We start from the raw sequence: 27,711 nt of genomic DNA, 5'->3' as shown, positions 1-27,711 counted from the left end.
ATACAAGGCAGGATGGATCCATGCTTTCATGTTGTTGATGCCAAATTCTGACCCTACCATCTGAATGTGGAGCAGAAATCCAGACTCATCAGACCAGACAATGTTTTTCCAATCTTCTATTGTCCAGTTTTGATGAGCCTGTGTGAATTGTAGCCTCAGTTTCCTGTTCTTAGCTGACAGAAGGGTCACCCGGTGTGGTCTTCTGCTGCTGTAGCCCATCTGCCTCAAGGTTGGACGTGTTGTGTGTTCAGAGATGCTCTTCTGCAGACCTCGGTTGTAACCAGTAGTTATTTGAGTTACTGTTGCCTTTCTATCAGCTCCAACCAGTCTGTCCATTCTCCTCTGACCTCTGGCATCAACAAGGCATTCTGGCCCACAGAACTGCTGCTCACTGGATATGTTATCTTTTTGGGACCATTCTCTGTAAACCCTAGAGATGGTTGTTGGTTAAAATCCCAGTAGATCAGCAGTTTCTGAAATACTCAGACCAGCCCGTCTGGCACCAACAACCATGCCACGTTCAAACTCACTTAAATCACCTTTCTTCCCCATTCTGATGCTCGGTTTAAACTGCAGCAGATTGTCTTGACCATGTAGCAGCAGCATGCCTAAATGCATTGAGTTGCTGCCATGTGATTGGCTGATTAGAAACTGTGTTACAGAGCAGTTGGACAGGTGTGCCTAATAAAGGGGCCTGTGAGTGTAGGTGGCATGATAAAATCATGTTCATCCAACAAATGAGTGCACTAAACATGGAATAATCTAATTGAAGCTACATGTTTTACTTATGTTGGTTGAACTAACACCCATATTGATTTTTTTGAGTGCAGTCAGACACAGAATTGATTTAAAGACCTTTTTTTAGGGTCTGAGGCCTGATATTTGTTTTTAAATTCCTGAATGGCCTGTCCCCTGAGTACTTGTCAGACCTTATAGAGCTACACCAGCCCTTTAGAGCCCTAGGGTCAGCTAATCAGATGGTTTTAGCTGTCCGGCTTTCCTTTTTAAAATCCAGAGACATTTGAGCGTTTGCAGTTGTGGCTCTCACTCTATGATGCTTTACCTAAAGCAGTGCAGACTGCAAATAGCCACTCCACTTTGCACGTTCTCCCTGTGCATGCTTGGCTTCTCTCCAGGTCCTCCAGCTTCCTCCCACAGTCCAAAAACATGCTCATCAGGTTAATTGATCACTCTAATTTGTCCCTAGGTGTGAGTGTGTATGAATGGTTGTTTGTCTTTGTGTCAGCCCTGTGATTGGCTGGCGACCAGTCCAATGATGAATGAATAAATGAATGAATGAACTTTTTTAGCGTGATGATCATCTCTGTGTGTGAACCCCTCATCAGGGCTGACAGAGACCCCGTCTCTCCCTGGTCCTGGTCCTCTCCCTGCTCTCTGGCAGATTGTTCCAGATGATTGGATGATGTTGTGGATTCAGTCGGGTTGCTCTGTGCCTGTTGGCTCAGCCTGTGAGCTGCTGCTGGCTGATATTAAAACAGAGAAACCCAAGGATGTGCTGCAGCTATTGCTCTCTCTCACATGGATAGGCTTCTTTCTGAGTGCTGCCTGCAGGGACACCCCGGGCTAGAAAGAGACGTAGGGCTCAGGGCGAGACAAAGAGCTTGTGGGGTATCAGACTGCTAGTACCAGAAGAGGACATTCAAAGTAAAGGAAGGCTGAATGCTGAGTGGGAGAGGACAGGACTGTGAGCTGTGACCAGGATTTATTTCACCCGGCAGGGAAAGATCCTATCTTCAGACCAAGAAAGTAGATTGCTGCTTCAGTTGCTCTGTGTTTCTGGCTCTGAAGTCCCTCATCATCCTTTATACCTCAAAGATTCTCTCAGGGGGTCAGGTCCAAGTAGTGCTGTGCGATATGGACAAAATTTTATATCCCGATATAGGTAATTCTATATCTCGATAACGATATATATCCCGATAGAGTATTTTTCCTTTAAATTAAATAAAATAAATGGCAGTTTTCTCTTAGCTTTTCTCCATTTGTTTAGAAACCACATGTTTTGTAAATAAAACTAAATAAAATTTATAAAAAAAATTTTTTTAAATAAAACATAAATATCCAGTGGTCAAATACTGTTCAAAATATCTTAGAATACAACCTATTTTAAAGGAATGAAATAAAGTGCAAATATTAAAATAAAATGTGCTTCAAAAAATCAAATATGCAATTCTTTTTAACAAGCAAAATTGCTAAATGCATTGTGTGCATTAACACATGCACAAAACAAAAGTGCAATCAAACTTTTTCAGTTAAGTCTTAGGAACACAAGTTTGTCAGCTTGTTCTGACATAAAATATAACCTATTAAAATAACTTCCTTGCTTTTTTAAGTTTGTTTCACATTTTTCACAAGTTGAAAGACAGGGGGCTCTAATTTTCGGCCATCGCCGTGCGCACAGGGCATGACCGGCGCACTTTGCAAGTTTCCTGCAGTGCCAAGAGAGGTGCAGTACAGGCGCACATGGGGGCAGAGCTGTGCGTCCACGCCTCCCTCTGTGCAAATGGCAGAGAGGGAGGAGAAAAGCCGTGAGTGGGTTTAACACAGCCGAGCGCTGTTTTCACCAATCAAATGAGCGCCTCTCCTCGCCTTTAAATGCCCTGCAGCCGAGGCACAGCGTCTGATTGGTCTGAGTGATCTCCAGCACTGTGGAGAGAGTGTTGGTAGCGGAGACGGTCAGAGCCGCTGTGCCTGCAGCAGGTCAATGGACAGCGGGGCGCATCGGAGGACACGACGCGCGTCACCATGTGGGCCAGCTCCCAGGACAGATTTAATCTGTTCCTTTGTCATTAATAGGAGAACAAAATGAAGAGACAGTTACACAGCTGGCTTATCCATTCAGAATACTTTTCATCCACCTGCACTCCTGGTTTGTCATCGCCAAGCAGAGCCTTTGGTGATACACTGTATACTCTCCCAGTATCTCCACCTCATCCTCCTTACAATAATATACTCCATCTTTTTAGATCATGTTAAAAATAAAGACTAAAACAGAGAAATATGGGAAATCACGGGTAAATCCTGAGTGACAAACATTTATTTAGTCTCTTTTTTCTTCGTCTTTTCTCTCCCTCTTTTCTTTGAATTAAATGAAATGAGAGAACCAGATATATACTCAGTATCAGATGTTAAGGCTGTTTATTGTTTAATTGTAAGATGTGCATCAAACTTCCAGCTGCCTCAGGTTAACTTTCCATTATGACAAACGGCTTTAATCTGACATCAGATGTGACGGGACAGTTAATATAGATACAAATGTATATGCTGGTTCAGATGGTTACATTAAATAGTGATTGCTGTGATTGTTTACTGCATCAAAATGTGCCTGAAACTCTGGAAACCTGCCTCTGAGGCTTTGATGACATGTGCGCACATGTGCGCCTGTCATCAAATCACAGCTGCAAAGGTTCGCTCTGCCTTGCGCCGAGGATAGACCAGGTTGGAGCTGGCGCGCTTTCAGCGCACTTTTTTGGCACGAAATTGTCACTGCCCCAACATGAATCTGCTGACACCTCCCCCTGGTGCGCCGTCAACTCCCCCTGGGGCGCCGTCACACCCATCTCTGGGTCTACCAAATTGTCAAATTGGCAGCTCCCGGCGGTGCGCTGCACGAAATTAGCACTGCGCCAGGCTGCGCCAGGCTTGCGCCACGAAATTCGAGGAGTGTAGCCATGTCAAGCAGGTTTTCAGTGGTGTTGTCGTTATACTTGTCATTGAGGTAGTTCAGGATGCCTTCTTTGATGGCTCTAGAGAGCATGGAATCATCATCCTGACATTTAAGGATTTCATGCTTAAAGAGGTGCAGTACGGGTTTAACGTAAGACACGCTGACATATTTCTCCCCAGACAAGGCATCAGTAAATTCCACAAGAGGGCTCAATGCCTTGTTCATGGACTCCATAATTTCCATGTCTTGCCAGGTGGGGATCAGATGCCTCACCTTCTTGTCTTCACGGAGGACCTGGCGAATTAATTCAAATGTTATTTATGTAGTGCATTTCACACACAGAGGCAGAACCAATGCTACACAGAAAATAATAAGCTACATGGCAGAGCGCATTATGCAGGCCTGCATTATATTTAACCCTTTAACACCTGGAAACAAATTAAAGCCAAAACATTTTTGAGCTGAAATTTTTATTTCACCTTCTAATGATATCCTCAAAATCTTAATTTCCATAAAATTAAACACATATTTTTTTTGTATCTCATTTGATACATCAAGTGTTTTTTGGCAACTGATAGTCCACTTGGGAACATTTAAATCATTCATCAGATTGTATTCAGATAGTTTTTGAGTAATTTGTTGATCATGTTGATTAGATGGAGGCATCATAACAGTAAGTATCAAATATGATACAAAGGCATTACAGAGATATAAGTACCTGTGCAACAGCTTTCTCCTGCTCGATGAACCTGCTGATCATCTGCTGTAGTGAGCCCCATCTGGTGGGGGTCTCACTCTTGAGCTGGTGAGTGGGCAGGTCCAGGTCAGCCTGAGCCTTCACCAGGTCACATCTTCTCTTGAATGAGTTGGAGATGGCACCCGTCACCTGCTTGCAGACCCCAACTGCACATTTCACAGCCGCTTGGGTTTGAGGAGGAGGTGTTTACAGGCTGTTCTCTGTTATTAAGATACAGAGGATAAAGAGGAAGATGGAAACTTTGTGTAAGTATTAATTGTTCACATTAAAACTTGTTTGGACAGCATAATAACAATGCAGGAAAATGTTAATGTCCTTCTTCACTCACATGAAGCTTAGCGAAAGTTCAGTCAGGAAGACTGGGGGCACACTCACACACACACTTCTGTTCACTCTCTCTTTCCTGCTTTTGTCTATCAGCTGACTGGGAGGCACGTCAATTTTTTCTCTATCCAATCACATCGTTTCCTCTTCACATCGTTAGCCAATCATTTCATAGCTGTCAAAGTTGAAATGCCATCTCTTCTGCTTGTCAGCTGTCTTTGAGGCTCACGTCTTGAATGGCAAAACTTTTCCTCCTTACCTTCATTGTGTTGCTAGCAGTCAAATCCATGTCCGACTCCGATATCGACCAGCTCCCGGGCGGTCCGGGCCTCGGCGAGGATTTTACGCTTGAAACAGCTTTTACCTCATCGGGCTCTCGGCGCAGAAGTGCTCGCCTCCTGCGTCGTGGGGAAGCCCCTCCAGATGAGACAGCTCTAAGGCTTCATCTTCAAGAGCTCGGCATCACGCCAGATCCAGAGCTTTCTGTCTCTCAACTCTGCCAGATGGTGGATCTAGCAGTCCGCGAGAGCCCTGCGGAGTTCGTTCAGAGCCCGGGTCCAGATGTTCCGGCTCCTCCTGCCGCTTCAGGCCATGGACGGAAAAGGGCTGCGAAAACGCAACCACCCTCGAGCCCCGGCCAAGCTCGGGTGTTCACAGCCCCATCCGCGACTCCTGGACCATCTTCATCGGACGACCTCCTCCTATCCTCGATCCAGGCCTTGGCTAACTCCATGGAATCCATCGACGCTCGCATTTGGTCTCTGGAGAATGCTGCTCCACCAGCTCCATTACCCAGGCCTTCTTGCCTCAGCCCGCGCCCTCATCCGATCCCTCTTCAGGCACGCTGACCGCGGCTCAGCATTCACTGGCCACCGCTGCCCCAGCATCACCTCTAGGTAGGCCTTTCGTTCCTCAAGCCGCCAATATCTCAGCACGCCTCAGATCAAAAATTCTGCAAGGCAAAGACATTAATATGGTGAGCCTCGGTTCCTCGGATCATTGGTTAATGAGAGAGCTTTCCATTGGGGAATTTCTGGTAGCTTTTGGTATTTACCGGGACGTTATATGTTCAGTTTTTCCGGAGAGGAGCTGGACTCTTATCTGGCACTGATAGGCGACCTGAATCTGAAGTATGGCAGACTTTTTTATCAGTATCACAAATCTTTCTCCAGCAAAGCAGCTTTTTTCATTACCCAATTTAACACTCGCCTGGACTGGTCGGTTCTGGACACCGAGCTCCTCGTTCTGCTTGTAGGAGGATCGCAGGCTTCGTCCTGCGGTAGTTGCGGGAATGTAGGTCACTCCGCTTCCCTGTGCCCGTCTGTTCCGTTCCAGTCCTCCACACCTGCGGCCGTCCCTCCTTTGCCGCAGCCTTCGTCTTTCTCTGTGCGTTCAACTGACGCCCAAGGGCGTCAAGTGCATTGGTTTAAGAACATTCCCATTTGTAATGATTTTAACGAAAATGTGTGTTCTTACCCGAATTGTATGTTTCTTCACATTTGCAGCAGTTGCAGGGATGCTCACCCCCGGTCTGTTTGCCCCCGGCGCAGCAGGAACTTTTGGATCCCTGCGCGGCAGCAAAACCGGCGAGGTTCAAAGACTTGATAACTAATCACCCGTCTACTCCAATAAACTTATCACGATTAGCAGCAGAACTGTCAGCTCATCCTGATACTGTGTTTGTAGATCACCTCCTTACAGGGCTATCGCAGGGGTTTCAGGTAGGAGTCCTCTCTCTCCCCTCTTTTACCTTCGTGGCCAACAATCTCCAGTCGGCTGCTAAAGATCCAGGGACAGTCACTCAGTTGCTGGAGAGAGAGGTGGACAAAGGTTACGTCATTGGCCCTTTCAAGTCACCCCCGTTTTCTGTTTTTCGAACCAGTCCATTAGGAGTAGCGACCAGGAAATATTCAGGGAAGAAAAGACTGATATTCGATCTGTCTGCGCCTCACTCCGGCTCCGTGCCAAGCATAAACAGTCTTTTCCCTCCCGAACCTTTTTCTGTACATTACGCTTCAGTTGATCATGCCATCCAACTCATTAAGCTCGCAGGGCAAGGCGCTTGGTTATCTAAGGCAGACATAACAGATGCTTTTAAAATAGTCCCCATTCATCCATCTCAGCGGCATCTTTTCGGGGTTAAGTGGGAGTCGAAATTTTACTTCGCCGTGCGGCTGACCTTCGGTTGCAGAAGTAGCCCCAGTATTTTTAACCAGGTTTCCGAGGCGCTCTGCTGGATTCTGCTTAACAGAGTCAGAGTCCCGGCGGTTCTACATCTGCCTGACGATTTTCTCCTGATTGATCCCCCTCACGACAGCTCAGGCGCTTCGTTAAAGAAGCTTAAAAGCTGCTTCGAGTCCCTCGGAGTGCCCTTGTCTCAAGAAAAAACTGTTGGCCCAGAAACATGTCTTGAGTTTTTAGGCATATCTCTCCATTCTGTCGCTATGAAAGCGTCTCTCCCGCTAGAGAAATTGCTGCGCATCCGGGAAAAAGCTTCTTCGTTTTGTGCAGCAGAAAATAGCTTTTAAACAACAGTTGCTCTCTCTCCTCGGTCACCTAAATTTTGCCATGCGCGTCATTCCCCAGGGGGCGGTCATTTATCTCTCGTCTTTTAGATAAGGCTTCCTCAGTCTCCAACCTGCATGACACAGTTTCATTAGATGAGGGCTGTCGCTCTGGTCTCTCCTATTAGATCAATGGAACGGCTTCACTTTTTTTTATAACGAGCTCGTGCAGTCCTCAGATTCTCTTCGGCTTTTCACGGACGCGGCTCCATCCGTGGGTTTTGGGGGGGTTTTCCAAGGCCAGTGGTTCCCTAGCCACTGGCCTCTGGATTTTCCTCGGCTTGATCCTTCTTCCGCGCCGTATGAGATCTATCCAATCGCGGTGGCATGCCGCGTGTGGGGGCATCACTGGCGGCACATCGAGGTGCTTTGTGACAATCAGGCCGTGGTTTGTATCATCAATAAAGGGCGCTCCTCCGCTAATGACATCATGCCTTTCATGAGAAGTATCACTTGGTCAGCTGTTACCAAAAACTTCATTATCACTGCTCGTCACATACCTTAGCCATTTCAACGCTTTAGCTGACGCACTCTCCCGTTTTAAATTCCAGACCTTTCGCAGCATCTGTCCAGAAGCCAATCCAGCTCCAACGCCAGTTCCTCCCCTCAAGGAGTTAGCTCTCTTTTAGGGCAGACCTCTTTGTTTAGATACATGGAGGCTGCCAAAAGTTACATGAGGAAGGGCTTGGCAGCTTCCACCCTGAAATCGTACGATTTTGCTTGGAAAACATTTGCAATGTTTTGCTTATCCATCAATGTTCCACTTAAACCCGTCCTATTAAAAACTATTTGTGCATTTATTTGTTATTGCATGGACGTTCGCCATTTCAAACCTCAATATATCCGTGGTTTGGTTGCCAGCATCCAGTTTAACATTAGGTGTTCTGATCCTGCCTTCCCAAGCATTTTTTCCAATCCTGCCATCAAATTGTTGCTGAAAGGTATTTCTAAAGCTTCTCCCTCAGCTCCTGACCGCAGATTACCCATTACTCTGTCCATTTTACACAAAATGCTTTCAGTTCTTAGAGAAGGTGTTTTCTCTCCTTATGTTGACACAATGTTAGAGTCCATATTTTTGTTAGCCTTCTATGCTTTCCTCAGAAGCGGCAAATTCACTTCAGCTTCCAAAATACACAACCCTAATCTGGACACAACATTTTCCGATCTGGTGTTTTTTCCAAATCATTACAGGCTCCACCTCAAGCATTCTAAATGCGGTGGCGCTTGCAACGTCATTATTGCTCGCACAGATTCTCTTTTTTGCCCATTTAAAGCTATGGTCAAATATCTGCAGGTCAGACCAAAATCTCATCCTTCTTCACCTCTATTCTGCATTTCAGGAAATCTTCCCCTCTCAAAATCTTGGTTTAATTTTCACCTGGAGAAGGTGCTCTTAAAATGTCAATTATCCCCTAAGCTTTACTCAGGGCACTCATTTAGGATAGGTGCTGCAAATGCGTCGGCTGCAAATCAAGGTTTTGCTGCTACCTCTCTGCAACGTCTGGGGCGCTGGTCTTCAACGGCTTATGCTTCTTACATACGCCCATCAATACTATCATCAAAAATCAAAGAGCTCTGAAACCTCATCCCTGGTAAGCATATAACTGATGGTGGTCAGATTCACAGTGTGCAATTATGTCACTTTGTATCTCTGTCATTGTATCTCAAGGTCGTCGGACCTCTGCTCATTGTCAATGCTATAACAAATGGTCGTCGGACCTAGGCTTAGTGTCTTTGCTGACAATAGAATCTTCGGACTTAGGCTTAGCGTCAGTATTGACTTTATGGTCATCGGACCTAGGCTTTAGCGTCATCACTGTCAATAGTAGTTGTCATACCTAGTCTTAGCGTCAGTGTTGGCAAAGGTCGTCGGACTTGGCTTTAGCGTCATCACTGTCAATAGTAGTTGTCATACCTAGTCTTAGCGTCAGTGTTGGCAAAGGTCCTCGGACCTAGGCTTAGCATTATCACTGACAACATTGGTAATCTAACCTAGGTTTAGCGTCAATGTTGGCAAAGGTCGTTGGACCTAGGTTAGTGTCATCACTGACAATAGTGGACCTAGGCTTAGCGTCAGTGCTGACATCAAAGGTCGTCGGACCCAGGCTTAGTGTCATTAGTGACAATGGTCGTCGGACCTAGGTTTAGTGTCATTGCTGACAACAAGGTCGTCGGACCTTGCTCACTGTCATTTCTTTCTCAAGGTCACCTCTGTTATTGCTATAATCAAGGTCATCGGACCTCTCGCCTCTGTCAGTGCTGACATTAGAGGCTGAGTTCAATTCCTCTTATTTCCTTTCCGTCTCCTCCGGTGGTTACCCCAATTATTGCATTATCATAACTTTATTTCTATGTTTCTCTTTGCAATTATCTAGAGCCATCAAGTCTGGCTTCAGGTAAGTATTCTTTTATTCTTTTGGGGGATATCATGATTCACAATGTCATTGCACCCCCTTCATTTATTAATTGCTCAATGATTGATGGGGTCTAACCGCCAAACTATCTTTGCATGCATTTATTCATTAAATTGGTTCATAACTCTTTATGGTGTTTAAGTCTCTCCTGATTGAAATGAAGCTTAGCGAAAGTTCAGTCAGGAAGACTGGGGGCACACTCACACACACACTTCTGTTCACTCATTCTTTCCCGCTTTTGTCTATCAGCTGACTGGGAGGCGCGTCAATTTTTTCTCTATCCAATCACATCATTTCCACTTCAATCGTTAGCCAATCATTTCATAGCTGTCAAAGTTTAAATGCCATCTCTTCTGCTTGTCAGCTGTCTTTGAGGCTCGCGTCTCGACCCTCCTCCTCCCCAGTCACCCCCAGTCTCTATGGCTCAGTCCTCAGATTGCAGTTCGCAGCCTCGCAGTCGCAGCCCAGCAGTTCTCACCAGCAGTCCACAGCCCAAGTCCGAAGTCCGCAGCCCGCAGTTCTCAATGAATCTTACAGATCAAGCCTCTTAGGACTATCACCACCACCAGTGTCTAGACTCCATCGGGGGGATATCATGATTCACAATGTCATTGCACCCCCTTCATTTATTAATTGCTCAATGATTGATGGGGTCTAACCACCAAACTATCTTTGCATGCATTTATTCATTAAATTGGTTCATAACTCTTAATGGTGTTTAAGTCTCTCCTGATTGAACTATCGCCAGCTGCAAATGGTGCCCAAAGCACTGGAGCCTCTTGCATGCAAGGATCATTATTTTGAAGAGATAAATGTCCTTTTTATGTATACAGTTTCCTGGGAGTAGGCCGAGGTATAACACCACAGGGTCCCTGGGTATTGTAGTCATAAAAACATTTTCCAGAATCTTTATAACTCCTTCCCAAAATGTTTGGATTTTGACACATGACCTGAAAATATGAGAATGACTGGCAAGCATATTTCCACACTTCCTCCAACAGTGTTGTTGTATGTTTAATTGCTTAGATTTAATGTGTGGTGTGATAAAAAAAATCTGATGACATTTTTCCAGCCAAATTGCCTCCATCCCTTTGAACTGGTAGTAGTCTGTTGGGTTATGCAGATTGCCTGCCAATCATCCTTTGACAGGACAACATTCATTTCCTTTTCCCATTTTTATTTAACATGAAATGTATCATCCCCCATGTGGTTCTGTAAGCCATTATATAATTTGGATACGGTTTTAGTGGGGGTATGTTTGTATGCATCTGTAAACGCTTTGACAACAGCATTATCCCACTGTATAATCCCTCTTTTAATACCTTTCTCATAGAAATCTCTCAACTGGAAATATCTGAATCTGTCCTTGTTTTCCAGACCAAACTCTGTTGTCAGTCTTTCAAAGGTCTTAAACGATCTCCCCTCTACCAGCGTACACAAGGCTGTCATGCCTCTTTCTTTCCAACCTGCAAAGGTAGTGTCAGCCCTACTAGGCCAGAACTTAGGGGACAAGGCGGGCCAAACAAGGAGCCTACATTCTCCTTCCAATTTGTGTTTTTTCACCAACTCATACCGTATCCTCAGTGATTCTTTTATAATGGAGTTTTCTCTCTTTGGGTCTGGATTTTCCTTTTCACCTAGTCTTGTCTGAGGGCAGTTCTTATTCCAGTTTAGCTCAATGTGCTTCCATCTAGCCTGATAATCTGCTGAGCACCAGTATACCAAGTATTTATTATAAATTAGGCAGAGCTAGGCCTCCATTTTCCATATTTAACTGAAGTGATTTAAATTTAACTCGAGGTCTTGCTCCAGCCCAAATAAATCTTGAAATTTGTTTATCCCATAATCTAAATTGAGTTTCAGGTATTCTAACTGGTAATAAAGATAAAAAAATAAATATAAAAGTCTTGGCAGCAGATTCATTTTTACTGTGTCAATTCTTGCTCCAAAATCTAAGACCGGCTTAGACCATTTTGTCATGTCCTTTTGAATTTGATCATTTATCTTACTGTAATTAGTCTTATACATTACATCCAGATCCCTGGAAATTATAACCCCCAAGTATTTAATTGATTGTGCATCCCAGTTTAGTTGGAGTGTCTGTCTTATTATCTTGTTTGGTGTATAGTTAAAGAGGAGAACCTGAGTTTTGGTGATATTGACTTTATAGCCTGAGATTGAACCAAATGCTTCCAAAGTAGTCATAAGTTGAGGGAGAGCAGAGTCTGGGTCCTGTAGAAAGATTATTACATCATCAGCAAAAAGTCCTATTATATGTTCTTCCTTTGAAATTGTGATTCACTTCAGATCCTTGTTATGCCTTATAACTTCAGCCAGTGGCTCTATATATAAAGCAAATAGAGCTGGGGAGAGGCAGCACCCCTGACGTGTTCCTCTGTATAACTTAAAACTGTCTGTCAGGTCTCCATTTATCTTTATTCTAGCAGTGGGGTCCCTGTACAAGGCTTGAATGCACCTGACAAATTGGTTATTGAATCCAAGCCTCTCCAGCACACAATAAAGGAAGGTCCAACTTACTCTGTCAAATGCATTTTCTGCGTCTAGACTGACTATGACTGCACTTAGATGTTTGTTATTAATCTGTTCTATGACATGGAGAGTACGCCTGATATTATCTTGCGTTTGACAACCTTTGATGAATCCTGTTTGGTCCTCGTGTATTAAATCAGGTAGAAAGCCTTCGAGCCTTTTAGTTATAATTGACGTGAATATTTTGTAATCTACGTTTAGAATGGATATTGGGCGAAAAGACTGACAATATTCTTGGTTTTTACCTTCCTTTGGAAGGACAGATATTACTGCCTCCTTCCAGGATGGTGGAGTTGTTGCCTTGCTAAGTGTCCAGTTTAAAGATTCTAATAGGGCTTCAGACAAGTCATCCTTAAATACTTTATACCCAGGATACCCATCACTCCCTGGGCTTTTGTTATTTTTCATTCTATTTATTGCAGATTCGAACTCTTTTTCAGTTATGGGGGCATTTAATATATCGTGTTACATCTGTCCAATGGAGGGGAGGTCCAGTCCAGCTAAATACTGTTGAGTTGCTTCTACGTCATTTCCAGCCTGCGAGAATAATTTTTCATAATATTGTTTAAAAGCTTTATTAATTGCACTGAAGTTAAGTTATTGGTTTCTGGATCTCTGATTTTATGAACTGTGTTCCTGGTTTTTTGTGCCCTGAGGCTTGCGTTTGGCAATGATTCTTGCTGCTTTAGGTCCTGACTCAAAAAATGTTTGCTTGGTGAATCTTAATTTCTTTTCAGTTTCATCCTTTGCCAGGTTGTCTAACTGATCTTTGACATTCTTTAACTGATTTGCTAATCTTTTGGATTTATCTCGCTGTTGCATTATCTCCAAAGTCCTTAATGATTCCCCTAGCTTATCATATTTTTTCTTTTTCATTTTATTAAGATATGCTGTTCTGGAGATTAAGTTCCCTCTCATAACTGCCTTAATTGTATCCCAGATAATTGTTGGTTCAACCTCATCGTTATTGTTCTCCTTTATGCAGTCATTGATTTCTTTTTTAATCTCTTTTACCGTTGTTTCATTATTTAAGATGCTCACATTTAGCCTCCATAATGTATTCTTTGGTTTGTTATTTAAATTTATAGTCATATATACTTGCATTATGGTCCGATATATCTGCTGTTCCTATTGAGCAATCTCTCACTCTGTACCTATCTGAAAGATTAATGAAAAGGATGTCTATCCGGGAATGTATCTGGTATGAGGCTGAGTAGTGGGTGAATTCCTTGTCAAGTGGATGTAATTCTCTCCATATATCGAGCAGGCCTGACTCTCTAATAAGTAGATTAAGGTCTTTTGATCGATGGTGTTTTTTCTTATTTGTGCTTGTTGTGTCCGTATGATGATTTAAGACTGTGTTCCAGTCACCACCACAGATCAAAATTCCCTCACTTTCAGAATTAATTACATCGAATACAAATTTAAGAAGCTTTTTATCACTTTCTGGAGGTATGTAAATATTTGCAAATGTAACCAAAATTATCAATCCTTCCTACAACAATTATGTATTGGCCTTCATTATCACTTCTTTCCCTGATCAATTCAAAGTTCACAGAGTTAGAGATTAAGGTGGCCACTCCTCTTTTACGGCTATTTCTACATGTACTAAAGTTAGAATTAGCGTAACCAAACTTTTTTAACTTTTCATGTGCATGTTTAGACAAATGGGTTTCTTATAAAAATGTTAATTGTGATTTTTCCCTTTTAAATTTAGCCAAAACTTTGCTTCTCTTGACAGGGTGATTCAGGCCATTTACATTAAGAGATGTAATTTTCAAGTTATGTGATCCCATCAGGCCTACCGTACACACACTGTGAGTTAACAGTCCCCCAAAAAGAAAACTTAGCATGAACTATAAGGATAACATAAGAACTTAAGCAGGAACATGAAGAAAAACAGATCTCCAAATGAGGGGAAGAGGGCACCCCTCCCCCCTCAACTGTGGCCCTGTTGGTCGACCATGGGAAACGTCTCTCTTTAAGAGAGGGCCCATAAATGAGTAAGGTTAAAGAGTATAGATCAACCATACTTCAAGTCCAACAATATCTAAACTTAGAAGAAGCTCCCCTTATTTTCAAACAATCAAACATAACTCAGGGGACGACGTTTTTACTGTCATTAAGCTTCCAATATACATAAAAATATGTAATTTTTCTGCAGTCAAACCGTGAGTTGTAGTCAGTATCATCCCTCATGTCGTGAAGGCTGGCTCTCGGCAAAACTCCTGCAGCCTCTCCTTCACACTCAATGCCCTTGTTGCAGCCTCTCGGCCGGCCGCTTTCTGCCATGAGCCCATCTTTTTACGGAGTAGCTCCACCGGGCCGCTCTCTCCCTCTGTCGGCTCCGGACCATCCACTGGAATCCCTCGCCTCTTCAGATCGCTCCAGGCCTCCCTTGAGTTAGAGTAGGTGCGGACCCCAGACTCCCAGTGGATTCGGATGCTTGTCATGGGCGTCTGAAAGCGGATTCCTCTCTCTTTTAGGGCTTTCTTCACCTTGTTATATTCCTTCCGCTTTTTAATAACTTCGGAGGCATAATCATGGTCGAAATAAACCACTCTGTTTTTCAGCTGCACTCTGCCTTTTTTCCAAGCTTCTCTGAGGACCAGTTCTTTCGTCTTAACCTCTTGAAAGTTAACGACAAGAGCCCTGGGTGTAGCGTCGGGTTTCGGTTTAGGTCCGAGAGTCCGGTGGGCCCGTTGTATACCGAGGTTTGGCTCTTTCGGCAGTGGCAGTGTTTCTCTCAAAAACTCTTCGATGAACTTTGAAACAGAGTTTCCTTCCTCACCTTCTGCCACTCCGAAAATACGGATATTATTTCTCCTCGACCGGCCCTCCAGGTCCCATACTTGACATTGCAGGCTACTCTGCTGCCCCTGGAAATCTGTGAGTATGTCGGCGATATCCTGGGCGCTGCTCTCCACGCCGGCTATATGGCTCTCTGCTGTCTCCACTCGTTCGGTCAGACTCTGTAGTCCAGTTGCCATGTTGTCGAGTTTGTCGTTAATTTCTCCGGGTTCTGACTTAAGTTCTGTCTTCAAGCCCATTATTGCTTCGATTATTTCTGTTTTATCGTCGAGGGCTCCGGTAGCTTCTGCCTCGTTCTCCTCCTGGCCAGCGTCCGTATAGTTAGCCTTGCTATTTTTTGCTTTACTCTTCGGCATTTTCTGGCTCTCAAAGTCCCCATTGTGTTATTCCCACTCAAATATCAATTTAAGGATTAGGTATGGAGATGTAAAGTTTTTTGGTGGGTAAATTATAACTTGTTAGAGGGGAGCTGCTCCTACTCACATCCTTTCGCTACATGTCGAAACCGGAAATCGACCCTGGGCGGTTTTAATGTGTGTGTACGTTTTTAAGCGATGTATCGCCCTTACAGTAAGTGCAATTTGGGACCATGGACATGAACATACGCTGATAAATAAGAACTTACAAAGGCATATCAGTAATATCAAATTTTGTTCAGAAACAAAACCAAAGTAGGTGTGAGTAGTAGTAGTGAGTAGGTGGAAGGGAAGCAAAGTGGAAACCCTTTATATTGTTTTAACATCTTAAAAAAATATTTTTTTGGGATTAAGGGTCAGATTACGATTCTTCTTCTCTCTGCTCCCTTATCTGGATTTAGGGGTGATGTGTTTTCATTCTGTTTTTTTTTTTTTTTTTTGACAGTAACTGCAGAAATAGCCCAAATAAATAAAGATTCCTAAATTTTCTGCGGCCCACTTCATCACCAAATGTAGCCTAAATCAATGCAAGATCATTTTCTGACTGATATTTCCTGATATTGCTGTGTATCTGGCTTTGAGAGAAATTCGTCTTCTTCCATGCTCTCTACGTCTGTTGTGTTCACCATCTTACACTGACGTCACTAGACAAAATCCCAGAGCGTACATGGCTACTTAATATGCACATACTGATTTGCATTGACCATATATGGTAACGTTCGGGCATGCTGAAGGTGGGAAAGGGGGCGCGCTCACATCACCACATTCACACTTTTCTCGGGGCAGTGTGATTTATCACAGGGAATAGCGTGCATCCGTGTGTACGCAGAGTTTGATAGATCTGAAAAGAGTGTTGGTCGTGTGCACGTTTTGCCTTTTTTTCACAAGTGCAACTTAAGAGGACTTTTACATGCTGTAAAAAATGAGGCCCCAGGAGAGGAGAATATGAAATAATGAGCTGCGTCAGCTCGTTGGTATGGTAACAGGTGATTGTACTGTGTGCCTGCACTGACTCTGAATGTGCGGTGATAATGAAACAGTGTGGCCGCTCTCGTCACTGAAACTCGGGAATCGAGACGTGCGGGGTGCAGCCGTTCCTCTTCTCGAGAAGGAGGGCAGACAGCGCAGTGAGATACTGTGTCCACGGCCACTGTTAGCATGGGCGCTACTGCCCAGAAAAGAAGTTGCTCGTGCCTCAAAGTCAGACGTCCCACTCCAGTGTCGCTGGAATCTGGTTCGCGTCAAACGTATCAAGAGGGACGTCTATGAGCCAGTGGCGTTTTCTCCCGGAGGCCAAGGGGAGCCATGCTTCCTCTCTTTTTTTTAGACTGTAGCTGTGATTTAATGAAAATATTCCTTTTTAACAGTTTCGATACTTCTTCTGTGTTTTGTCACTGTCATCTCTTCCTTATTCCTCTCCTCTAGTTATTGAGCATTTTACAATGTATAAAACAGCGCCCTCGTAAATGTTCTGTGGCAAATGCGTGGTGAAAATACGATACTGCACGCTGTTGTCCGCAAGGAAGCCAAGCTGAGTTGGCGTCCCTTGGTGAAAAAAAACAAGAATGATTAATCAATCAGATGAGGCCGTGGTCATGACACTGCTCATCTGTGATTGACCAAGACTGTGTCAAGGGAAGCCACCCCGTCTTTGGCCTCAAACCAATCAAATCACAGTATCGTCATCATTAAGCCACTGAATGAAATCAGGGAGGTTAGCACATTAGCAGTGTGCATGAAGCGGCCGGTTCTGTGTTTAAGTGGGCGGTTGAATGAATTAATAAGATGTTTAAGCTAAGTCAAGAGGACAATGTACGTGTGTGAATGAGTGAGTGAGGGTGGGAGAGCTAAAGGGCGTGTGTCGGTGTTCAAAGTAAGTAAAATGAGCGCTCTCTGGGCGCTCTAACAGGTCATTCCGTTACATGAAATAGCGATACAAACTGCAACATAGCCTTTTATGTACCACACTACCTAAAAAATTACAGATAAGAGGCTTTTGTCTCACTTGGCTTCCTCAAAAATAATCTCCACGCCACGCCACTGCTATGAGCGTGACCAGTGCACACGCACATGTAATGGTCTGACAGACTGACGGATTATATTTTTTCTCCATATGAGACTGTGGCGGGGCCAAATGAGACTGTGGTGGGTCGCTACAGTCTCATTGATTAATGGTAAACACTGTCCATGCTCCACTTCCAGTGCTGTAAACTGATACTCGCGGTTGACGTAAAACGCTACCGCAAAGCAGTAGCACTGCTGCAATTACATTAATCACCGTTGGCGTAGCATAAGAGCCAGACCAACGCCTCATACATCAAAATAACAATATAAACGACAGAGAATTATTTTGTACGGTCGACGTTTTTAGGTCGCACTACGGTATATATCGTTATATCGCACAGCACTAGGTCCAAGCAGTTACATCATTGTCCTTTAACCAGATTTTGGTTCTTTTGGCACTGTGGTCAGGAGCCAAGTCATGCTGACAGATGAAATCAGCCTCTCCATAGTTCATGAATATGTTTTTTGACAATCCTGCCTAAAATAAGAAGTTGACTGTCCACCTCTTTCCCTCCTCTCACTCTCTGTCACAGGGGGCAGCTACAAGAAGATTGGGTACTATGACAGCACCAAAGGAAACCTGTCTTGGTATGGAAATGACAGGTGGATTAGTGAGTACTCTCCTCTTTGATTTACTCTTTATCATCATCCCTCTCATCCCTCTATCACTCCCTCCTTTCTCTCTCTCTCTGCCTGTCTCTTTCCCTCTCTCTGCCTCCCCCTCCTTGGTAATTAAGAAGCCTGTGTTAGCCACTGGAAGCCACTAATAGCCACTGTTGGCCTGAAAATGACCACAAAATTTAATGAATTTCCCTTCGGGCTTAATAAAGTATTTTATCTATCTATCTATCTATCTATCTATCTATCTATCTATCTATCTATCTATCTATCTATCTATCTATCTATCTATCTATCTATCAAAATGCCACTGTTAGCCCATTTAAGTCACTGTTGGCCACTGGAAGCCACTGTTGGCAACTGTTCAATCAATCAATCAATCAATCAATCAAATAATCAATCAATCAATCAATCATTCTTTATTTGTATAGCCCCAATCAAACCAAACATTTTGAGATGCTTTCTAAACAAAATAACAGGTCCTGTAAATGTTAATAAAATGTTATTAGCAGAAACCCAACATCAAGACAAGATAAGGAGTCTTATCTTCTCTTAATCCACCATGAGTACAGGACTTTGCAGCATTTAGCAAGTTACGATGGAGAGGAAAAACTTCCCTTTAATGAGCAGAAACCTCGGACAGAACCAGACTCATGTTAGACAGACATCTGTCTCGACTGTGTTGGTGTTAGAGAGAGACAGATAGAGGAGACTGTGAGTGTGTGTGTGTGTGTGTGTGTGTGTGTGTGTCTGTGTGTGTGTGTGTGTGTGTGTGTGTGTGTGTGTGGGGGGGTGGGGGGGGGGGGGGTATGTGTGTATGTGATATTGTGCGCACATGGACGCGCCCCTCTGACAAGGAGAGGAACAGCAGCAGGAGCAGCTCTCTCGGCTTCATTAGCTCACAAGGAAAGGCATCTGAGATACACGGGGTAAAGCCTCCAGAGCGCAGCAGGTTCACTATAGTCTTCGTTACCAAAGGGGGAAACAAACAGACTTTAAAAATCCTCCGCTGGAGACTGCGCGTGTCCCGAGCCGTGTATTTGGTTATTACAGACTTCAGTCCTCAATGGCTCGTGAAACAGGTGCCACTGCCTCTGGTTGAAAAAGCGGAGGCCGCTCATTTAAAGACAGAAAGCCCAAAAGAGCAGCTGAAAACCTGAGCTGTGGTTTCCAAAGCATGACAGGAGAGTGTGTGAAATCAATGCCTGCTGCCTCTCCCTGGTAATCCACCTCCACTGGCCCTGCTTGGCTGTTCCCTGAGACCTCATCCTCGACCCCCCCCACCCATGTTCCCGGTGGTCTCCCTGGGAATAATGAAGGGGTCAAGGAAAGAGAGGACCGCAGAGAACTTCCATCTTTTCCCTGCCCCTGCCCCGCTCCTTTTTTTCCTCCTCTCTATCAGGAAGGTGTCCCTGAGGCTCTTCCATCTTTTACGACCAAACTCCACTGAGCAAAACACCGTCAGAGTCAGTGATGACCCCAGGCAAATCCAGCTGGAAACACATATTTACAGAACTTACCTTCTAAACCTGTCTCCTCAGGGGCTTTCACTCAAGCCTGCTCCTTTTTTTCTGGTCTCTGTAGAGAACACACGTCGTATCGTATAACTCTGGATGATGACACACCGCACAGATTGTTTTCTCCTCCATCTTCCGGCGAGGTTGGAGTCGGAGCAGGTGGCGGGAGCATCAAATGTCATCAAATCAATGACGTCGTGGGGAATGGCAGCCGCGGCACAGCCTCACGCAAATTTGTGTTGAAAGTTCAATATTTCAACTTGAGCGTAAAGGTGTCTGGGGGGTGTCTGGGGTGAATCTGCATCCAAACTCGTCTGGGCGTTGACTTTGTATGTAATCTCGACGCAAATTCACGTAGGCCACTGTAAGCCACGGTTAGTCACCTTTGGCCACTTTTGAACTATGTTGGCCACTGTCAGGCTGTATTAGCCTCTGTTAGCCTATGTCAGCCACTGTTAGTCACTATTAATCACCTTTGGCCACTGTTAAACCATGTTAGCCACTGTCAAGCCATTTTAGCCACTGTTAGCCTGTGTTAGCCACTGTTCCCATTGTTAGTCACTGTAGGCCACTGTAAGCCACTGTTTTCACTCTGAGCCTGCATCAGCCACTGCTACCTTGTGTTAGTCGCTCTTGAATACATAAATAACCCCTTGATAATGAAACCTTGACCTGTCCTCTAGCGCCACCATCAGGTCAAACTTTTCAATCAGAAATAATTTACCTTGAAAAGTTTTTATCCAAATCTTCTCAAATTTACTGACAATATTAATGACCACAAGAGTATGAACCCTATTGGTTTTGGTGATGATATGACCTTTCCTGCAGCGCCACCATCAGGTCAAACTTTCAGTTTTAGAGTTTGTGTATCTTTCAAATCTTTCATCCAAATCTTTTCTGATTGGGGTGCACATTCATGACTCTCACAGAATGAACCATATTGATTGATGTTGGTAACCCCCCCTTTACTCTTATAAACATTTTTATTTACTTATTTTATCGACTTTTTTGTAACATATTTGTGGTCACTATAAAGTCTCACTCACCCTCCTCTTTTGTTATCCTGGCTTGGGACTGGCAGTGGCAGAGTTAAAGAGTTTTTTTTTTTGTTTTGTTGCTTTTTATGATTTTTTTAAATTTTTATATTTATTTATTTATTTTTTTTTTTGAGAGCATGCAGATTGCAGTGCACACAAAGCACAACGAGGAATGATTTGGACAGAGAGCTGCAATGCAAGCTTCTATGTCTGCTCCTCCCTTATTTTACATGAACTACCAATTTCCTTGTGGGAATACCCCACTCTCTACAGCACGGGAAATATCAGTTCTATTTGCCCCCCCCCCCCCCCCCCCAATGACATTTCAACTCAAAAGAACCAACTCTGCCCCTGCAGGTGTGGGAATATAAGGTCACACATGGGTCACACACAGACAGACAAGTTTTACACAGCTAAAACAGCTTGGGGAATAATTGACCCCAGAGGAACACCAATGTGTGCAATATGTGTACAGCAAAATGAAAAAATATCATCATAATAATTTTATGCTAAACCAATAGTTCCCATCAAATTAGGAAAAGTCATGAAATATGAAGCCAAAAAAAAGTCAACATTTTTTTTTTTTTTTGAAGGATAAACATTGAATGGGTTCAAATTGACCCCAAAGATAACAGGAGGGTTAAAGAAGTGTTTTGTAGCATGTGTATTCTTGAGGAGGAGCCACAGACCGAGGGCTTTATCTCATCTTCTACCACTCAGTGGGACTGACGAGAGTGTGTTTTTTCTCAGGCCAAGTGTGACAGCAGCTATTTTTGCTCACCTCAGATACAGAGAACAATCACAGAGCAGACAGCAGAAGACAGATGTGTGTGTGTGTGTGTGTGTGTGTGTGTGTGTGTGTGTGTGTGTGTGTGTGTGTGTGTGTGTGTGTGTGTGTGTTTGTGTGCATGTGCATGAGTGTGAGCGTGAGCGTGAGCCAGGTGTAAGTATGACCACCATCCTCTGGGAAATGTGTTCTCTAACACAAACACCTCTCCCTGCCCTTGATGATGGAATCAGGACAGAGTGTTACCATGGCAACTGGCTCTAAAGTCGTTTCCTTGGCAATGTGAGAGAGGATGCAGTGGTGGTTGTCACAGAGACGGAGGATGGAAGAGGTAAAGTTAAGGAATAAGAAGGAGACATAAAAGAAGACGAATGAGTCCAGGAAGAGTGTGTGTCAGGGTGTCAGGTTAGAGAGCAGGGGGTGCTCTGTGTGATGAGGAAATGAGATTCCAGAGAAACTGAAAAGTCATTATTGTTTGATGTCATTTATTTGTTCTTTGAATAAAATATCTTGATTTTGGGGGCAGAGCCTGATGACATGTTGGCCCATCCCTCCCTCTGCTGGGTCTTAGTTTCACTGTAAACAGGGTCTGGAGGACAGAGGGGAAGAAAGAACTCCAACTTATGGCTTCCTTACCTGTTTCAACCAAAAAAGAAGAGTTTGAAAAATGTCACATTTCAAGTTATTTAAAGACAAAAATGAAGTCTGAGTTGCCTGTAAGAAGTAAAAAAAAAAAAAAAAAAAAAAAAAAAAAACATTTTAGTTTCAAGCAAATTTTTCTTCTCCTGTTGACATGTTTTTTTTTACTTGTTACAAGCAATTCAGACCTCATTTTTGTCTTTGATTAAAGCTGCTATGAGGAGGTTTTGATTGAACTGCCTCGCCACCTTCTGGCCTGGAGTCTCACACACACTGTTGTAAATTACTTTTAGTGAGGTGTGTTTGTTTTGGTATTAAATGGAGATTGAATCAAAACATTTTTTTTTGTTCAAACAACTTTTTACAGGATACAACGCGCCAAGGTAAGGTATTTATCAGTACGGTTACATAGTGATACAGTTTGAAACGTGCTCCGACATATTTGTAGGCTAACCTAACAACAAGTAAACACTGCCAGTTTGTAAGTAGTTTAGTAGCAGTGTGTATTTAGCTCTACTTACTGCCCGATAAGACGTGTCTGTAATGTGTAACATTAGTGTATCCTGGTTGTGTCCTGCCAGTCATATACCAAGCAGAGCTAACGTAACCTCACTCTTCATTTTATTGATAGACTCTCAAGTTTGAACAGACCACTGCAGAATAACTGCTGACTGTGGGTTGGACTGAATATTAGCACAAACAGTTTAGCTCCTGTGTTAGCCTTTGGCTTGTGTTTTAGCCTTTAGCTTGTGCTCTTTCTCTCTCCTGTTTCTCTTTCTTCTGCTCTTCTGTCCTTTTTCTGTCTAATGGTGCGGCCACAACAAACGCGAATTTGCGGCGCGATTACATACAAAGTCAATGCAAAGACTCGTTTAGCCGCCGATTCGCCTCAGGCGGCGCGTTTCGTGTGTTTGGCACTGCGCGTTTGGGGCGTTCACGCGGTTGGGCGGTAGACGCAAATTTGCTCGAGTTCAAAATAGTCCCCCACGAGTCATTGTTTTGACGACGTTGGGGGGCAACTGCCGCCTGCTCCGGCTCCAACTCCGCCGGAGGATGGAGGAGAAAACAATCTGTGTGGTGTGTCATCATCCAGAGTTATACGATACGACGTGTGTACTCTACAGAGACCGGGTAAAAAGGAGCAGGCTTGGTTGAAAGTCTCTGAGGAGACAGGTTTTGAAGGTAAGTTCTGAAAACATTCGTTCCCAGCTGGATTTGCTTGCACGGGCTATCACTGAGTCCGACTGTGTTTTCCTCAGCGGAGTTTTGAGCCTGATAGAGAGGAGAAAAGTGCGGGGCAGGGGCAGAGCCAGGGAAAAGATGGAAGTTCTCTGTGCTCCTCTCTTTCCTCCACCCCTTCATTATCCCCAGGGAGACCTCCGGGAACATGGGTCGGGGGTTCGGGGGTACGGGGTGTCGGAGGTTCAGGGGATTGGGGATGAGATCGCAGGGAACAGCCAAGCAGGGCTGGTGGATTACCAGGGAGAGGCAGCAGGCATTGATTGTGATCTCCAAAGCTTTCACACACTCTCCTGTCATGCTTTGGAAACCACAGCTCATTGTTTTTCAGATGCTCTTTTGGGCTTTCGGTCTTTAAATGAACGAGCTCTCTACTCCGCATGGGCAGTACCGCGCTAATGTGCGTTCGCCCCTCAGCTTGTCAAAAAAGTCCAGCGGCGAGACTCGGGCGTTCACGCTGCGCGTGACAGGCCATTCGCGCGAGTAAATTCGCGTGTTCGCGCTTGGTGTGGCCGCGGCATAACAGTTAGGCTCCAGTGTCCACCATCACTACAAAATTAATCACAGAAATCATTTTCAGCAGAGAAAAACACAGACCTCCCTTCCCTCTACTAAACTTTATCAGCTGGTGTGGTGTTGTAGATGTTCGGGAAATCAGTCCGGTCCTGCTCGACCTGATCAGCAAGCTAAGGTGTAGCATTTAGGAACAATCTGTATAGTGGTGCTGATAATCTCATTTTAAAGTGTGGATTACGGTCAAACATGTATTTTTTTCTGGACTGACCAGTTGAATGTGGCTAATTTCAAGTGCAACAATTTTTACTCAAAATAAGACGAAAAACACTTGATAAGATTGCTGTTTTTTGCAGTGTAGAGTGAGGTGCTTATCGGTAAGTTCATGACTCACAAGCAGCGCCATGTCATTTTAATCATTTTATCAAACTCTAACAGAAATGCTGCTCACAGTGCATGTGTACTCTGTGTGTGGACAGCTGTAGTTCTTTACCTCCTGTCAGAATACTTCCACCTGCTTTGCTCCTGGACATGACACGTTCCTCTGCCTGCAGCTCACTGATCAGAGGATCCAGCTGGGCTTTGGAACAGCACAGTCCGAACCTTATGGTTGGGACTTAGTAATGTTTGTAGAGTTAGCTCTTCTTCCTTCAGCAAATAGCCATGGGCTGGCTCACCATGCAGAAGAATTTCATGAGAGCTGAAAACTTTATTTGAAGACACACTTTGATCTGTGTTTCTGAGTGAGCATGTGAGACTGAAAAATGTGTGTGAGACAACCGTCTTCACTGAAGCAGGAGCTTAGGATGGAAAGTGAAGCAGTCGGCTGGAAGACCATGGTCTGACTCCTCTGATTCACGCAGGTCCTGAAGTCCTGTTGGAACAAAGTTGCAGTCCTGACAGCAAAAGTTTCTCATACGTATTTCTGCACATCTCTATCAAGCTTACGGATATGAGCCAAACAGAGCAGTACCACCAGAGACTGGTATTGCTGATACTGCCTTGTACGAGGCTCTAGTAAGACACGAAGAAGAAAGAACAATGGAGAAACATTTTTTGGGAAAATCTTTGTGAGTTGGTGAGGAACTTCAAACATCTGCATATTACTTCACCTGGACACCTCGATATAGGGACACAACAAAACAGCTGGGAGTAGACTGTCCCTGTTAACTTGGATGCATACAGTTGGCCTGAACCCACTGTCTCTCAGGATCTCTGGTTTAGGTGATTTCTGACTCTCTGAAACCCCAACAGCTTCAGGCAGATGGACACATCTGTATGTACAACTCTGAACATGTTTGTGTGGATGAGTAAAAGTGGATTTCAGAGTGCTGTACTCTTTGTAGTGACTTTCAGTCTGAGTCCAACTACTCTAAAGTCAAACTGGCCTCAGGCTGAACAATGAAAACGAAGGCCATCACTTCCTGCCCCCTCCCTGTGCATGTTCAGGCCGCTCTAAAATCTATTCAGGGTCACAGCTGGCAGGTTTTCAGCTCACAGCATTTCAGAGCAGAGCATCAGCCAGCCGCAGATGGATTGAGCCGAGCAGAGAGGCTAGAGACGGGGGGGGGGGGTTGAAAGCATCATCACAGACTGATAAAATCAAAGCTTACTTGTCGGACCGCAAAATCTGTCATGATGGTTTTATGTCAGGGTCAGGATCTGAATTGGACCAGGGTTGTTTTTCAGATTCAGTCAGACTACAACATTTTAACACCCAAATATTTTGATCCTGTATTCTCAACTAGTTTTCTGCCCCATTTCCTAACTTTAATCTGGTCTTGTGTCCTCTATGTTTTTTGAGCTCACACATTTTCTCATCCTGATAAATCCATTCATTTAAAGGTATGGTAGGTCATAATTTTTAAGTTTTTTTTAAATAACTGTCAAAAAGTCATCTCTACACTGGTAGCAAGTCATATACATAGTGCACTGACACTTAAATGTCCGTGGTCTGTATCAGCAGCTGGGCAGTGATAAGTAAGCCCATCATTCATTTCATTCCAAAATGAATGATTGGAGGAGAACCCGGATGAGGTGTGACGCTGCACCATGCCCGTGACCGTGAACACAACAGCTGGACACTATTCAGTCTGTATTCGGTAAACAATGGCAGAGAAAGACGGTTGTTCAGACGGCGACGAATAAAGGGCGTTTGGATATCGTGACAGCAAAACTAGAGTAAACATTGGAGCTGCATTTTCACGATGGAGAGAGCTGAAGGACTTGAAGGGATTCAAGAGTGACGCCAATGTTGCCGAGTTTCTGCTGGACAGGTAATCATGTGATCTGACTTTATTGTCTTGTTTTATTCATACATCAGGTAGCCAGCCATACAAACGGCTAATGCTAGCGGCTATCTAATAGCCTGTAACTGTGTTTACATAGACCTTCTGCACTGTCTGTTAGCAGATAGCTCATCAGTTGTTGTTCATCAACAAGAATGGGATTCTTTACAAAGCCTTTACGATGTCTCCTGCGGGTTTTCATAGCTATGAGAAAGATACATTCACCTCCACACCGCTGAAACACAGAAAAGAGAGGCTGCCACCCCCAGCTGTTCGAAACGTTTGTTCAGAGTCTCCTCCTGACCGTCGAGTTTTAGCCCCGGACAAAGCTCAGTGAACAAAAACATTACCTTGACCACTTGACCATTGTTTGCAGTGAGGAACAGTAAAGTAATGTCGAATAAACTGAGTCATATACACAGTAACAGATTGTTGGTAGTCTGTGGGTAAAGTTTACAAAAGGGAGACAGAGCACGCACAGAGATCTTTTTCTTCCTCTGTATATCCTAACCTACAGAGTAGATCCTAGACATCAGCTCCTCTGGTTTCAAACAGACATGCTTCCTGTCCTCGTGATATTAGTCATGTTTAAGCCGCCATTAGAGATCAACGTTTGAGGAGATGACAGTAAATATTGCAGATATCATCAAATCTCAATGGGGAACAAATGAGAAGTACAAGTAAAGGACATCAACAACATATTCACTAAGAACATATGAGATAGCAGTGAAGATATGAAAATAATAATCATAATAATATTAACAATATGGGTACAGCACACATAACTGTAGGTATTAGAGGTATGATCAGCCCTAAAAAATCCAGCCCGACCCGACCCCGGCCCGCAGGTATTAAAGCCCGACCCGGCCCGAGCCCGATCAATTACGTGATTTGCAGGCCCGAGCCTGAAACAAACCCGAAATTTTATATCGCAAGTTTCTTAATATTTAAATAATCTACATATTTTCATGATCGTTATTAATGCATTTGCACAATGAAAAAACGCTGGAAAAGTTTGTTACAGATATTTCTGTATGTGATATTGTGCGCACATGGACGCGCCTCTCTGACAAGGAGAGGAACAGCAGCAGGAGCAGCTCTCTCGGCTTCATTAGCTCACAAGGAAAGGCATCTGAGATACACGGGGTAAAGCCTCCAGAGCGCAGCAGGTTCACTATAGTCTTCATTACCAAAGGGGGAAACAAACAGACTTTAAATATCCTCCGCTGGAGACTGCGCGCATGGATGAATCCATTCATACATGTTTCTGGACCAGCTGCTGTTTGCAGAAGTCAGACCTGCTGAGGTAGGTGGTCCAGGGTGGTCATCGCGGTGTAAAGTGCGTATTGTGTGGGATTTCAGTCTCGGGTCTCGTCCTCTTGAACATCTGGCATTGAGCACTGCGTAAAGCGCGCGTGTCCCGAGCCGTGTATTTGGTTATTACAGACTTCAGTCCTCAATGGCTCGTGAAACAGGTGCCACTGCCTC

At 44.1% G+C, this 27,711-nt stretch overlaps 1 protein-coding gene across 3 annotated transcripts in view; it reads left to right on the top strand.

Moving 5' to 3' along the window:
• Positions 1 to 27,711, top strand: part of gabbr1b (gamma-aminobutyric acid (GABA) B receptor, 1b) — a 234,129-nt gene that overhangs the window by 174,947 nt on the left and 31,471 nt on the right. For all 3 annotated transcript variants that reach the window (XM_074686667.1, XM_074686666.1, XM_074686668.1), the window contains one exon: positions 18,119 to 18,196. In XM_074686667.1, coding sequence (XP_074542768.1) covers positions 18,119 to 18,196 — 78 coding nt within the window. The remainder of the gene's footprint in view (positions 1 to 18,118; positions 18,197 to 27,711) is intronic.

Source organism: Halichoeres trimaculatus, unplaced genomic scaffold, assembly GCF_033239565.1.
Source record: "Halichoeres trimaculatus isolate MK-OKI-2021-1 unplaced genomic scaffold, fHalTri1.1 fHalTri1_scaffold_14, whole genome shotgun sequence".
Taxonomy (NCBI): Eukaryota; Metazoa; Chordata; class Actinopteri; order Labriformes; family Labridae; genus Halichoeres; species Halichoeres trimaculatus.
This window is presented reverse-complemented; position numbering and strand designations above follow the sequence as displayed.